At 40.6% G+C, this 15,675-nt stretch overlaps 1 protein-coding gene across 2 annotated transcripts in view; it reads right to left on the reverse strand.

Annotated features, from left to right (window-relative positions):
• Window positions 1–15,675, reverse strand: part of LOC109563454 (collagen alpha-6(VI) chain-like) — a 177,985-nt gene that overhangs the window by 83,462 nt on the left and 78,848 nt on the right. For both annotated transcript variants that reach the window (XM_070796948.1, XM_070796944.1), the window contains exons 9-12: window positions 10,344–10,687; window positions 10,181–10,259; window positions 4,879–5,033; window positions 787–879 (exon numbers count right to left, since the gene is read on the reverse strand). In XM_070796948.1, the coding sequence (XP_070653049.1) occupies window positions 787–879; window positions 4,879–5,033; window positions 10,181–10,259; window positions 10,344–10,687 (671 nt within the window). The remainder of the gene's footprint in view (window positions 1–786; window positions 880–4,878; window positions 5,034–10,180; window positions 10,260–10,343; window positions 10,688–15,675) is intronic.

The raw sequence follows: 15,675 nt of genomic DNA on the forward strand, positions 1-15,675 counted from the left end.
AGTAGGACTGAAAATTTTAAACACATCTATGGTATGTTTGTGCATATTTGAACATTTCCTCAAAGCCCAAATCATATTTTCACGTAAGGGTACATTAACTTCTTTGGGTTAGGAAATACATGAATCTGTTGTTAGTTACTGTTTTCAGACTTGGTCTGTTTTTACTTATATATTTATGGCAGTATTTTTGTCTGGGTAGAGCTGAATGAAACATCTTGGCATCTCTTGCTGTGACAGGGTGATCTGATCTAGCTTTTCAGCAGACTACACAACTTATTCCCTATCTGATTTAAATAACTCTGCAGCCATTAAAAACAGAAATTAAATTGACTCCTTAGTATTTAGGAAGCTTTCATTATTCAACATAAGAGATCCCAGTTGGTTTTTCTGCATCTTGTCATCACTGCCAGGACACTGGATAATCAACAGTCTAGGCAGTTTCTCTCCCTCTCTTTCTCTTTTTTTCCTTTTGGCTGTTCCGCCTGGCATGTAGGTCAAAACTACACTCCCTCAGTGGAAGCATGGACTCATAACCACTGGACTGCCAGGGACATCTCATCAGCAGTTTTTCTCTTGATGCTTTTATAAAAAGGTTTTTTTGTTTTTTGTTTTTTTAAGACTCCAATTTAGAAAACCAAGAAGAAGCCTATCTAATTTGACATATAAGCAGTATGATAAATGGTTACCTCAAAGGCTCTACCTAGGAGCCCTTATTTTTACCTAAACCTGTTTCTGAAAAACATACTATATTCAAATAAAATGAGCCACTATTGCAACTAAAATCACCGTTTTCCCTGCTGGTCCAGGGTCTCCCCTTGTGCCATCTCCTCCAATGCACTTGCAGAATAAACAGCAGCACGTCCTTTCCGCAACATTGACCTTGAGGAGGGTAGGAATACGTTACATTTGGTGGTATCACTGCCCAGTCACACTCACACACAAGCTCAAGGTGCTCTAGAGAGGATGAGGGAGACAGGCTTTACCTTTCATCTTTCCTTCTGTGATCTTCATTCTCCACCATATGACGAATTCAGAATAACCTCAAAGATGTTTTTGTGTTCTCAAAAAAGCATCAGTTTTGCCACATCCAACTCACTGCACACTAATTTATTAATGGGCTCTCCTGTGCCCACATTGACCATGGTATTGTTAATTACCCTGTATAATTCTGCCCCTAATAGTTTGTTCAATAAAAAGAATACATGCTGGTTTTTTTTTTTTTTTTCCCTTTTCCTGTTTTGTGAAATATTTGTATGCTGGAGAATTTAGACACTGTCCATTGTCACATTGCTTGGCATGGAGTTCAATGGTCAGCACTTCTAGCACAGTTTGTGTGGGACAGGATTTCAAAGACACCAATTATGTGTTCAACATTCAGAAGCACTTGCTGTAGAGGGTGGGCATATGAAGAGATTTTATACTCTGGTTACGTTTTTTTACTCTGGATAAAAAGCATGTTATATATTTAAAAAATCTGAGTGAGTTTCATCCTGGACCTAGTTAGTCATCCCCTGAAAAACTGACATAGTCCATCACATTTGGGGGCTTCTCTGGTGATTCAGTTGGTAAAGAATCTGCCTGCAAAGCAGGCCACCCAGGTTAAGTTCCTGGGTCAGGAAGATCCCCTCTGGTTCACTTCCTGGGTCAGGAAGATCCCCTGGAGAAGGGACTGACAACCCACTGCAGTATTCTTGCCTGGAGAACAATTAACCCATAATATTTACTTTAAGGAAACTTCTGTCTGCGGTAAATACTGTGATTTGCCTCAGTGGGGTAGAATCAATCTTTGTGTTGAGAAGTTTCCCATCAAAATTCTAGTGTGATGAAAAATGAAAATATTTTGTTATAACCATTTCACAATTTCTCCTCTAAATTGTTTCTTTTTATATACTGTTTCTTTTCTGATATTGGAAAATTCTGTTTCCCCCCCGCCCCATAAACCTCAGAAAACCCAATAAAACTTGAAATGTGTGAAACCAAACAACAACAACAAAATGGATTCTGTGATTTCATGTTAGATGATATCAATTTTCTTTGGATCACTAACATCCTACAGCATATTTTACTATTAACATTAAAATGGGCTATTTCCAAAATTAAACATTTCTTATACAGTATTGCATTTATGTGACATCTAAAAACTGATAACCTCGTTTGAAGAATAACTTCCTCCCTCTATGAATTACCAATTTTAAATTACAAATTTCAGAGACAGAAAAAAATTTTGTAAAATAGACACCATTTTCCCATGCAGAAAGGAATTACAGCAAAACTTCCATATTAAGTTACAAGAAAACTTCTGTATTCTCTAAGCAATTATTTTTACATGGTTACTACACTGAAGTGAAGTGAAGTCGCTCAGTCATGTCCAACTCTTGGCGACCCCATGGACTGTAGCTTATCAAGCTCCTCCATCCGTGGGATTTTCCAGGCAAGAGTGCTGGAGTGGATTGCCATTTCCTTCTCCAGGGGATCTTCCCAACCCAGGAATCGAACCCAGGTCTCCCACATTGCAGGCAGACGCTTTACCGTCTGAGCCACCAGGGAAGCCAAGAGATGCTTAGAGATGATATTCTCTAAGCAATTATTTTTACATGGTTACTACACTGAACACACTGTTTAAATATCTATATGCGAGATCTATTGTCAGAAGGTAGCAGGAGAATGGATAAAGAAGCTGTCGTATGTATATACAATAGAATATTACTCAGTCATAAAAAGGAATGCATTTGAGTCACTTCTAGTGAGGTGGATACACCTAGAGCCTATTATACAGAGTGAACTAAGTCAGAGGAGAAAAACGAATATCATTTATTAATGCATATATATAGAATCTAGAAAGATGATACTGATGGATTTATTTGCAGAGCATCAGTCGGAGAAGGCGATGGCACCCCACTCCAGTACTCTTGCCTGGAAAATCCCATGGACGGAGGAGCCTGGTAGGCTGCAGTCCATGGGGTTGTGAAGAGTCGGACACGACTGAGTGACTTCATTTTCACTTTTCACTTTCATGCATTGGAGAAGGAAATGGCAACCCACTCCGTATTCTTGCCTGGAGAATCCCAGGAATGGGAGCCTGGTGGACTGCCGTGTATGGGGTCACACAGTCAGACACGACTCAAGTGACTTAATAGCAGCAGCAGCAATAGAGACACAGATATACAGAACAGACTTATGGACGTGGGCAGAAGGCAAGAAAGGAGACAGTGGGATGTATGGAGAGAGTTAACATGGAGACATATGCATTATCGTATGTAATCTAGATAGCCAATGGGAATTTGCTCTATGACTCAGGGGACTCAAATCAGGGCTCTATAACAACCTGGAAGGGTGGGGTGGGGAGAGAGGTTTAAGAGGGAGAGGACAGAGGCATGCCCATAGCTGATTTAACATTGACATTTGGCAGAAACCACCACGGGAGTGTAAAGCAGTTATCCTTCAATTAAAAATAAATAGAGCTTCCCTGATGGCTCAGATGGCAAAGAATCCACCTGCAAAGCGGGAGACTGGGTTTGATCCCTGGGTTGGGAAGATCCCCTGGAGAAGGAAATGGCAACATACTCCAGTATTCTTGCTTGGAGAATCCCATGTACAGAGGAGCCTGGTGGGCTACATACAGTCCATGGGGTCTCAAGAGTCGGACACAACTTAGCCACTAAACCACCACCAAAAATAAATAAATTTAATTATAAAACAAAAAGTAGCAGGAGCCAGCACCTTACTGGGAAGTGTCTTGATATGCTGATTACAGATTTTATAAATTATAAGCAAATTGCAAATTTTCAGTCTCTCATTAAAGGTGAAACTAGTCATAGATAACTTGAAAACCTTCACCAAGCTAGTTTGAATTCTTGTATATTTCTAAAAGAAAAAGGATTGTGATGCATCTTATTTAGGGATTAGGTTCTAAAAATAGATAGATCATAAGGCAAAAATTTCCATCAGTCAAGACAACCTTTAAACATCTTTCCATCGTAAAGTATGACATGGGAGGTCCATCATCACATCACTAGTTTTTCTTCCAAGATTGGAACAGATGTTCTTTTTTCAGTTGAACTCTATGGAATCAGCTCTATTCACAGGCCATTTGCAGAAAAAAAACACATATCTTAAACAGCAGAATCATATTCAGTGTGGTGAATTTTGGCATTTAGTATCTGCAAGGAATGTGAAAACTGGCTGACTGGGGGATCAGCCAAGTCACTCTTACAGCTCAGACACCCTTTGGTGGCATATTTATTGACTGCAATTTGGGCAGGATTATAGGTGCTATTTAGTTTCTTCCTTCTTCTTTTTCTCTTGGCTACGCATATAAATTAAACATGCTTTCAGACATAGAAAAGAAACTTATGGTTACCAAAGGGGAAAGTTGTGGGGGAAGGATAATAAGGAGTTTGGGATTAACATAAACATACTACTATATATAAAATAGATAACCAACAAGGACCTACTGTATAGCACAGGGAACTATAGTCAATACTTTATAATAACCTATAAGGGAAAAGAATTGGAAAAAGAATATGTGTATATATATATCCATATATATCCATATATATATATATATATATATATATATACATTTATAACTTAATCACTTTGCTGTAACCTGAAATTAATACAATCTAAATAAACTATACTTTGATAAACAAATAGAGAACAATAACAAAAAGAAACATGCTTTGACATTGCTCTACAATACGACGATACGATGTTTCTTTCAAAACACCCCTTCATTTTGGCTTTTCACAAAATCAGAAAAGCCTGGTTCTACTCCCAAATGAACAAAATTAGTTCACATTCATTAGCCTAAATATGAACCCTATATACAAAACAAATAGAAAATTTAAACTCATGAGCCTTTTCTGAGTGACTCACCAGGTGCTTTGACAATTGGCTCCCAAGATCCCTGGTCCCAAGAGTGAGCTGCGTCCTGTACTCAAATCCTTTCCCAAATTCAATGTACAGAAGATCAGCCAGGTCGCTGGAACTGGTGGGTCCATCCAGAGCAACAGTGATGAGGGCATTCAGGCCTAGCCAACAGTCAACAGTTCTCCAGTTAAGCAGAGTAGGGCTCCTTTACGCTCTTTGCATAGGTATGAGAGTTGCCATTCCAGGAAGCCGGTTGCAAGAGGAACACTCATTTTACCCTCATTCACTCTCCCCAACCACACACTGTAAAACCGACAAGTGACAGAGTCATCACTAGCGAATGAAAGAATTTCCATTTTTCAAAACTAGAGCGGAGAATAATTTATATAATAAATTATAACAGATCCTTGAGGTCTCTGGTGACTTAAAGTAAAATAGTGAGTTTAAAAGACTCCACAGAGAAAAGGGAAGCCTCCTACACTGGTGGTTGGAATGTAAATGCCGCCACTACAGAAACATTATGGAGGTTCTTCAAAAACCTATAAACAGAGCTATCACATGACCCAGCAATTCCATTCCTGGGCATATATCCAGACAAAACTATAAGTCAAAAAGATACACGCACCCCAATGTTCACAGCAGTACTCTTCACCATAGTCAAGACATGAAAGCAAACTAAATATCCATCAAGAGACGAATGGATAAAGAAGTGGGATACATATCGTATATATATTACTCAGTCATAAAAGAAAGAATGAAATAATGCCATTTGCAGCTACATGAATGGACCTAGAGATTATGGTACTGAGAGAAGTCAGAAAGAGAAAGACAAATACCATATGATATCACTTATCTGTGGGATCTACACTACGACACAAACGAACTTATTCACAAAACAAAGCAGACTCTACGCTTGAGTCGTCACAAACACAGAAAACGAATTTATGGTCACCAGAGGGGAGAGGAGGTGGGAGGGATAAATAAGGATAAATTAGGATAAATTAGGACTTTGGGATTAGCAGGCAAAACTACCATACGTAAAATAGACAACAAAGGCCTACTACACAGCACACGGAACTGTATCCCGTACTCTGTAATGGACCACGGTGGGAAAGGATTTGAAAAGGACTGCACCTCCACATCTGAATCACTTTGCACGATACCACAAACCAGCACATTGTAAGTCAACTATATTTAGTAGCAGCAATAAGGAATCCACAGAGCATACTAAAGCACAGAGGAATTCATATGTCAGGAAAGTAAGTATTCTTAATTTTTGCCACTTGAAAGGGAGGTCCTTGGAGAAGTAGTGGGGTCTTCATCTGGAAGCTTATCAGAAATGCAGAACTTCAGGCCCCATCCAGACCCGCAGAATCAGAATCTATCTTTTAATAAAATCTCCAGGTGATTCACATTAAAGCTTGAGAAGCGTAACTCTAAATGACAATCTGGTTGGAATTACATGTACAAGAGACAGTTAAAGGTCTCTTGTAAGGCAATTAGAAGCAAATGTCATATAACCAACCAGAGCTGTGACTCATAGACTCTGGAAGTTTATAGATCAACATATTTCAAAGAGGACTTTTAGAGACTAAGAAAGTGTTGACTTATTTTATAAAGTAAGGACATTAAATGGTGATGGTACTAAGCCGGGCAATCATTAGGGTGGAGGTAACCATGCAACAACTGCGCTCTCATTTATTGATAATTACTATGTGCCTAGACGTTGGCTAAGTGCTTTACATGCATTACCTAATTTTTAAGATATAAATACAACATTACAGGTAAGTGTGATTACACCTCTATTTTACAGATGAGCAAAGGTTTTCATCCAACAGCACGACTCCAAAGCTTACACTCAAAGGACATTTTAATAACAAAAATGTATTAAAGACATAATAATAAAGGCCAGTCCTAAAGTTGGATAAATTCAGTTTTATGAAAACATAACTATTTGGCATACCTTTTCTCACTTTACTAGGGATAGGTGAAGAATTCTTTGGATGAGACTTGAAAACCAGTGGATCAGAATAGATAAAGAATATTCCAAGGACGTGGCAGAGTCAAGAGTGCTTTCTTATAGAAGTTTCTATGTGATTTTGAGAGGAAAAGGAGAGTAAAGAGAACAGTTTCAGGGATACAGTGGGGAGGCTCAAGTTCTACAACAGCAAACAATGTGGTTGCTGACACGAAATAAAGGAAGAAATACCAAAGAATAGGGTGCCTAACCTGTCCTGGTTTGCCAGAACTCTCCTGGCTTGAGTGCTGACAGTCTCTGGTTTGTCTCAAGCAAACAAAGACAGGTCACTTCCAAGAGTGAGAATGATGGGGAGAAGCGGGATCGGGGCTGGGAGAGGCCACAAAGAGCACCAGGTTCATCAACTCGTGTCTAATGATCAAAAGGAGGCGTGCCAGTGGGCCTATCTAGAAGGCGAAAAGATCTCACATCCGATATTTCTTGTAAGTTCCAAGAAAGGTAGAAGTTTAAGAGTTATGAGAACCACGGGGTTGTTGATTTGCAGGAAATACGCATGTAACTATAATTTGTAACTCAGGTTTGCCTGGTGGCTCAGATGGTAAAGCATGTGCCTGCAATGCTGGAGACCTGGGTTTGATCCCTGTGTCGGGAAGATCCCCTGGAGAAAGAAATGGCAACCCACTCCAGTACTCTTGCCTGGAAAATCCCATGAACAGAGGAGCCTGGCAGGTTATAGTCCATGGGGTTGCAAAGAGTCAGACACGACTGAGTGATTTCACTTTCTTTCACTTTCACTTTTCTCAGGACAGAGGACTCCAATCCCGATCTTTCTGGACTCATCTGGTCCATATGATCTTAAACAGAGTGTTTTGAATTCTTAAAAAATGAATTAAGAAAAAGAAGCTTTCAAAAGTTGCGAGAATAAAGAATCACTGAGTAGATTCTAGAGTACTGGATTTTTTAAAGTGAAAAAACAGATTCAAACCCCAATCTACATGTGTTGGTTATAAAGTGATATCCATCCCTGAGGATCCTTTTCTCCTGGTCTCCTCTTGTTCCACGGTGATGGCTCAGTTTACATGTACAGAGTCTGGGCCTCAAGTTAGAGAGGCTCTCCAGGCTGAACAGATCAAGGGCTCAGCATCAACTCAGCATCTACGTGAAATGTGGGAGTTCACAGCCAGAGGTGCTCTCTGTTCCAAGTGGGAGACATTCAACACCTTTCAAAGAACATTGTGACCCACACCCTTTTATCTTTCCCACTGAAAGGCTGTAGCTAGTGTGAGTCCTCCAACCTTTACCTCTTTTTCAAAGTTGTTGGGGCTATTTTGGGTCCTTTACATTTCCACATATATTTTGAACCTTTTTTTTTTTTGTATATTAACAAATACCCTGCTTTGATTTTGATTGTGACTTAACTGAATCTATAGATCTGTTTGGAGAGAATTGACATTTAACCGTATTCAGTCTTCTTTATCATTGTTTTAATAATTTTCAGCAAATAGACAACTATATTTTGTTAAATATATACCTTGGCACTTCCTGTCATGTGTACATTGCAAATGGCTTTTTAAATTTTGTTTTCCACTTTTTCACTGTCAGCATTTGGAAATACAGTTGATTTTGAATACTGGAAAAAGATTCTAAATTTCTGAGGATATTCAAAATCTAGCTTCTGAAGTTAAAACTCATTTACCAGTTTTCCTCAGGAGTTGGAAGAAAGAAGATCAGTCTTAGAAACCTGGGTGTTCCAAGAGAAACTTTCTGGATAAAACTGTGATTTTGTCTGCAAAGGTACATCTCCCACAAAAGAAAAGCTGAAATTGAAAAAGCCTTTCCTATCCACCTTTCCTGATCTCAGTCTTCATTCATATTTCCTCTTCAGATCAAGAATAAAGGCCAAGACGATAGAATAAAGAGAAATAGCTTTAGTAAATACAATAAAAATAAAACCCTTACCCTTCAGCTGTGACTTCAGTGAACTTTGCAATCTGTTTAAGATGGAGGAATAAGAACCAGTGAAAAGACAAAATCTAATGGTGGCTCAGTGGTAAAGAATCTGCCTGCAATGCAAGAGACATGAGAGACTCAGGTTCGATCCCTGAGTCGGGAAGATCCCCTGGAGAAGGTAATGGCAACACATTCCAGTATTCTTGCCTGGAGAATCCCATGGACAGAGGAGCCTGGCAGGCTATAGTCCATGGGGTTGCAAAGAGTCAGACATGACTGAGTGATTAACACTTTCACTTTCAATCCACCTCTAATAGTTAACCAGAGAGACAGGTCAGATGCCCTCAACGCAGAGCCTTAGATAGCCATTTAGATGCCCATGATTTATTGAGGAAGCACTCTCTGAAGAAGGGAACAAAGATAAGCAGGGTCAGGCTGGAGAAGGAGCTGAGCAAGACAGTGTTTCAGCTAAAGTCTAGCTTCAGCCTGATCCCGTGGGGAACTCCGGAGCCAGAGTTACACCACACAATTGGCATCCAAGTCTCTGCACTCCACCTGCTGCCCAAAGATGGGGACAGGGAGTAACCTTCCAGGCAAGGTTGGTGAAGGGCAGTTCCTCAGAGAGAGGGGGAACCTGTGAGTAACATGTGAGCAGCCAGTGCTCATAGCAGCTGGATGATGAGGGAGCCTGTCTGTAAGGGGGTCTGGGTGGGGTACCAGTAACATCCACTTACAAAAATCTGTTTCTATTCTTAGTCAAACCAAAACATGTGAGTGCATTTTCCTTCCACTGATCCATAGTTTAGTACAAATAGCCAATAAATCAGACTGAGCATTGGTTCCTAAAGCCAAAAGCCTGGTGCCAGAGCTTGAAAAACTCATTAACACCATAGTTGGTCAATCTGTCATCTGAGAGAAGGAACTGATTACGAAGTCCCAAGACATGAGTAAACTTGTCCACCAACGCTTGGAACTCTGAAAACTTTAAGAGTGTTAGAAGAAAATCGTCCAACCCTCTCATTCCTTAGTCAAGCAGAAACGTACATGGTTCACTTCTGCTGGCACTTAAGACATAGAAATATTAGATAGCATGGGGCAAGGGAGGCAGGAACATACTCCAGGAAAGCTTAGGAAGAAAAAATAAAGTAATACGAGAGAAAGGATAAGACACTGCATTCAGTGCTATTTCATATGGGCAGGAGGGAAAAAGTAGATGCCAAAATGTTGTGAGAGCTTGCTTGCCCTCCCAAGCACATTCAGAGTGGAGAGGCTGCAAATTAAGTGCTATCTGAGAGTCTGCAAATGTAAGAGCCAGGACTCAGTTTTGAGATTCAAAGTTCGCCAACACTCGTTTCCCAGCCCTCCCCATTTGTGTGGTACCTTCTTTTCTAAGTTCATCAGATTTTCGTTCAAGTTTTTCAACATCATCATCCAATCCATCTGAAAATAAGAGGGCCACCTAGGAGAGTATTCAAAAAAGAAAAATGAGTGAAAAGGAAGTCACTGCAACCAAAAACCAATAAATAAAATAAAACTAAGTTACCTTTCCCCGAGCAGCTGACTTATTCTGAAACGCATCCCACAGAGAACTCAAGTGGTTTGCGTTGAGAAGAGACGGTCCTTTAACTGTTAAATCCTTCAAGCTGTTCAGGATGTTTTCACTGTAGATCTCAAACTTGGGGGAATATTTTTCTGCAGCATTGGTCACTTGAAAAGCCACACTAACCTGAGTCTCCGTGCCCACCTCACAGCTTACCCCATTGAGGGAGCTGATGACACGTAAGATGTCTTGAAGATAGGTTTCCATCCAGGACTGGCCTTCGAGCAAAGTCTGCCCATTCTGCTGAGTTGAGATGTCAAATCCCACCACAACGTCCACAAAGCAATCTAGGATTCAAGGGAAAAGCATATTGTATTAGACCAATAAAGAACTTCATTTGGCTTGTATGTCATGGTTGAATCATGAGACTTGGAATTCTTGTTTCCATCCCAGTTATAAAGCTGGAAAACAAGGAAGAGGATGTGAATAGTGCAAAGGCTCAGAATCACTCTTTCACAACCTAAAGTGGGGTTTTTTTTTCCCCCAGCATCTATAAAATCTAGATGATTCTATAACAAAGGTCTGAAAGATCCCAATGTGTCCACTGAAGAAGCTATGAAGAGTCACTTAAATAGCTGAAACATGTTGTGGAAATGTTAATAGTCCAAAAGAGGAAATTCATTTCATGCTACGTATCAACTGAGGTCATTCAACAAATATTAAATTATAATTATAAGGGAAAAACATTTGAAAACAGAAAGTTGTTTAGAAAAATAAATTAAAAAAAGAAAAACCCCTAAAGGAATGATTTTGATGATTTAATCCCTGAACAGAAAACCACTGAATTACTAGAACACATTACTGCCTTCAAGGAAAACACTCTCTTGTGAAAAAACAAAGATGCCAAAATGTCATCACTGAGTGTTCCTAGGAACTGTCCTCTTGAAAAATGGAGTATTTTAGCTTTTTACCTAGATTACTAAAATTACAAACTCTAGTAAATAAGTTCCTGGTGTTTATTTAACTAATTCAGATTGATGAATGAGTCCATGATAATGTGATCAAAGAAATGGAATTTGGGGAACAGTCCAGAGGGGGCAGTCATATGCCTAAATACAATCAGAGAGAGTGGATCATATAAGTCAAGTGGGCTGTCATGGAATGACCTTGCAGACTCTACAGAGATGTCTGCCCTCAAATCAAGAGCCCTTCAGAGCTAGCAAGAGGAGGCAGAGACGATTTTGGAAGTGGGCTAGGAAGAAGGCTAAAAGTGGATGGGAGTGGGAATCAAAAGGGGGTGAGGACTGGCTACCAAGGGCGGTAAAAACAAATAAACCAGGGTTCTGAGAATCTGACAACTAGCAGCGAGGAGCCCTGGAGTGGGGAGGCAGACTTTAGTTTCAGTACTGTACAGGTCACTACTGTGTTACTACTGAACCACTTGTGCCAGATCTCTTCACCTCTCTTCACCTCTCTATTTTCTTGTCTATAAAAATAAGAAGATTATATATTTCAAGATAAAAGTACAAAAGAACAGGGAAAAGAAAGGATTGGGCAAGACAGTAATGGTCTCCTGATTCCCTGCCAAACCCCAAAGCTGATTTTAATTATCTGACTTATAAAGAAAGTCCTTAATTGGAATTAATGATGGCAGAGTTTTAGTATTAAGAAACACTGTCCAACAAATGAACTTATTTAAGAAACAGACTCACAGACATAGAGAAAAACTTATGATTGCCAAAGAGGGATGGGGATAGGGGAGAGACAAGTTGGATTAGTAGATACAAACTACCATATACATAAATAGAAAAGCAACAAAGCCCTACTGTGTAGCACAGGGAATTCTATTCAATATTTTATCATAAACCATAATGAAGAATAATATGAAAAAGAATATATATGTACAACTGAATCACTTTGCTGTACAACAGAAATTAAGACGGCATTATAAATTAACTCTACTTCAATAAAATTTTTTAAAAAAGAAAGAAATATGGTCAAGATAGTAGGGTATATTAATAAGATTAGAATACAGATTCTGGAGAAAACACTTATTTTAAGCACAAAGTTGGGCTGTTGGTTATTAGCTGGGATGAGAGAAAAATTTTGTTGGAGATTTACAAGAAGGGGATATCTTAGATGAAAAAAAGAGAAAGAAAGATCTAGAAAATATAATTAGGTAAGTGAAGTAAAAGTGAAAGTCATTCAGTCATGTCCGACTCTTTGCGACCCCATGGACTATACAGTCCATGGAATTCTCCAGGCCAGAATACTGGAGTGGGTAGCCTTTCCCTTCTCCAGGGGATCTTCCCAACCCAGGGATCAAACCCAGGTCTCTGCTTTGCAGGCGGATTCTTTACCAGCTGAGCCACCAGGGACGCCCACAGTTAGGTAAAGACCTAGTTTGTATACCTCCAAGACCTGCTATCCGCACATACACACAGGAGCTGGACACTTGTCCCCTGGAGATCCCCGGCGGCACCACTGCTGGCTCTCCCACACAGTGTGTCTTGGGTAGGGTTTGACACCGCCTCCCTGCAGTAGGTCTTCAATGACTGGTCTAACCCATGTCCAACCCAACTGAACTCATGAGAGCTCTGGCCCCTTCCACTACTTCAGCCACAGATTCAACACACTGCCGCTCCTGTGTCTGACTTTCCAAAGGGCTGGATAACACAGTTCTGTAGTGTGGGAGAGCAGCTCTCCATGGGGGTGAACTGTGGCCAGTGAAAGGCAGAAGGTGGGAAAAAACCAATAGATAAGCGGCTCTTCTTCCCCCGATTGGCTGGTCTGTGCAGTGTTTCCGGGCTTCCCGGGTGACCTTCTGCAGGACCAGCATACCAGTGATGCCTTCTCAGAAGCTGTAGTGAGCTTGGTAACACACAGCTCATATTTACTTTCTTCTTTCTTGTATCACTCATTCTTGCTTCCCCGGGACTGTACTCCCACTGGAGTACTGCCACATAAACTGTGCTTCAAGCTCTGCTTCCTAGAGAACCCCAGTAAGACAGGGACCTAGAGATCCTTATCAAGAAAAGTTGGAAATGACCATCAATTTTTTCTTATATTTCCCATATTCGTTGAGTCAGTTCCTGAAGGTGTGTCTACTTCGTCCTTATCAGACTGGCCTTTGGTTGAATGTCCTTTTTGACTCATCTTCCTTGATGTGAAAGACGAGAGGTACTCTCGACTCTTTTGCTACCTAGTCATGGCTCCATGCCAGAAAAGGCAGCAGGTCCATATCCTGAAAACTGCTGGGGGCCTCCTCTGGGTGGTTAGAACAGGCAGACTCCAAGAAAAATCAGGAGATTAGCATGGATAAAGATAAGAAAACAGAGTTCAGTTTAGTTGCTTAGGGGAATTTGGTGTATGTTGAGGCAGTAAATTGAAATATAGCTCTGAACTGCTAAACAATTAAAGTTGCTGAGCCAAGGAACTCTTGGCAAACTGTCCTTTTGTGAACTTAACTACTCTATCACTCCATGCACCTGGACTTATAAAATTACTTCAAGATACCTTTGGCAATACGCTGAGAGTTACTAAGACTCACTGAATATTTACACGAGCTTGTTCTCATGCATTCCTCATGTGTCCCTATGACACACAGAATAAGCAGAAATGCTTCTAATACTCGTTTTGCAGAAGAAGATGCTGTGGCCTAGAGAGGCTTGCCCGAGGTCTCATGGTTGCTATTGTGGATCTCGCATGTGGGAATGAGATCCAGGCCTGTCTGGAGTCCCTGCACTGAACGACCTTATTTTCACCACCTCCTGGGTGGCCAGTGATGCTAGGTCATGCAGGTTTCAAGTGCTATATTATGCTGCTGGAAGGGACAGCCTAGCAGGGAGTGGCTTCTTTACATAGCAGAAGCTTTTGAGATATAAACCCATGATGTCTTAATAAGTTCCAGCACTTCATAGTTGAAGCACAATATTTATAACATGAACACCAGATAACCTAGACAGCCACTATACCAACAAATTTAACAACCCACAAATGTGTTGGAATCAGACAGACATAGAAGTTTGCTTACTTTGTTGCCTTCCCTATAATCTGGGCTGGGCTTCCAATATTCCTTAGAGCTCCCTTTTCCTCATTTGTAAATGGGAATGAAAATACAAACCACAGAGAGTTTGGGGGGTTAATGAGATAATGCATTTACAATATTTGAAAATGCGTGACCCTCCATAGAGGCACAAGAAATACTGATGTTTCCCTCATATCTCCATGCAGCTAACCATCCTTTCCCATAAACTAAATCCTAAGTACAATCAGAGAAACAGAAATAATTTAACTGCACAAATGAGAAAACTAAGAAAGGCTAGTGACCACTCCAAAGTGGTGCATGTTTTAATAAGAAGCAAAGCTGGATGTTCAGGCTCTGAATCTGGTTTCTTTTGAGACACATCAAGCTACTGTCTGATTCCCCTTGATTTGGGAGCTTATTTTCAAGAGGAGCTGGTATCCTCCACCGTGTTTGCACAGGCTTTATCATTCCAACCTCATTAGTCCTCAGACCACAGCTTGGCCACAAAGGCCTCACACATTCTTGTTTGTTACAGTAATCACTTGAATTATCTTTAAAGTGTACTTTTCTTATTTATTTATACATTCATGACTTCTGTTTTGACTTTCCACTTGGCTTTCTTTCACCCTATTAAGGACAGATTAAATAGTTCCAAGATCATTTTCAGCCTGATGTGAATAAATGGAAATGGGCATTTCATGTGAAACAGGAAATTCATGTGGAAGGTTTGGCTGAGGTCACCAGGCACATTACAAAGTATGGGAGGAAAGTGGGGTGCAATTTACATAGACAGTCCTGACCAATGGCAGGACTCTTAAACTTTGGTTCACACACTGGGCCTTATGGAAGGTTTGTGCTTAGAGCCCAGAAGACTTATGGAGGGGACAGTTGGTGTGCCATGAGTCTCTGCCCACAAGTGCACGCACACACACACACACACACACACACACACAAAGAGAGGAGATAATGTTCTCTTTAAGTGAAGAGAGAAGCACTCTGAGAAGCAACCTGGAGATGATACGGTCAAGAAGTTCTAAAGAGTGAGACATGATGTAATGTTGCCTTCTATAAAGGAGAGGCACCCACACTGGAACACCGACACTGAGGGGCTGGAACTTCCAGAGTTTCCTGGGGAAACTGACACATAATTGTTTCCCATGGAGTTGATACTGCTGCACATAAGAAAGAGCTGTGTTGGGCTTCTCTGGTCTCCCATCCAAGAAAGCTGCCTGGAGGGGCAAAGAGATAGCAGCAGATAAAGAGGGCTGCTGCTGCTAAGTCACTTCAGTTGTGTCCGACTCTGTGTGA

Source organism: Bos indicus, chromosome 1 (genome assembly GCF_029378745.1).
Source record: "Bos indicus isolate NIAB-ARS_2022 breed Sahiwal x Tharparkar chromosome 1, NIAB-ARS_B.indTharparkar_mat_pri_1.0, whole genome shotgun sequence".
NCBI classification, from domain to species: domain Eukaryota; kingdom Metazoa; phylum Chordata; class Mammalia; order Artiodactyla; family Bovidae; genus Bos; species Bos indicus.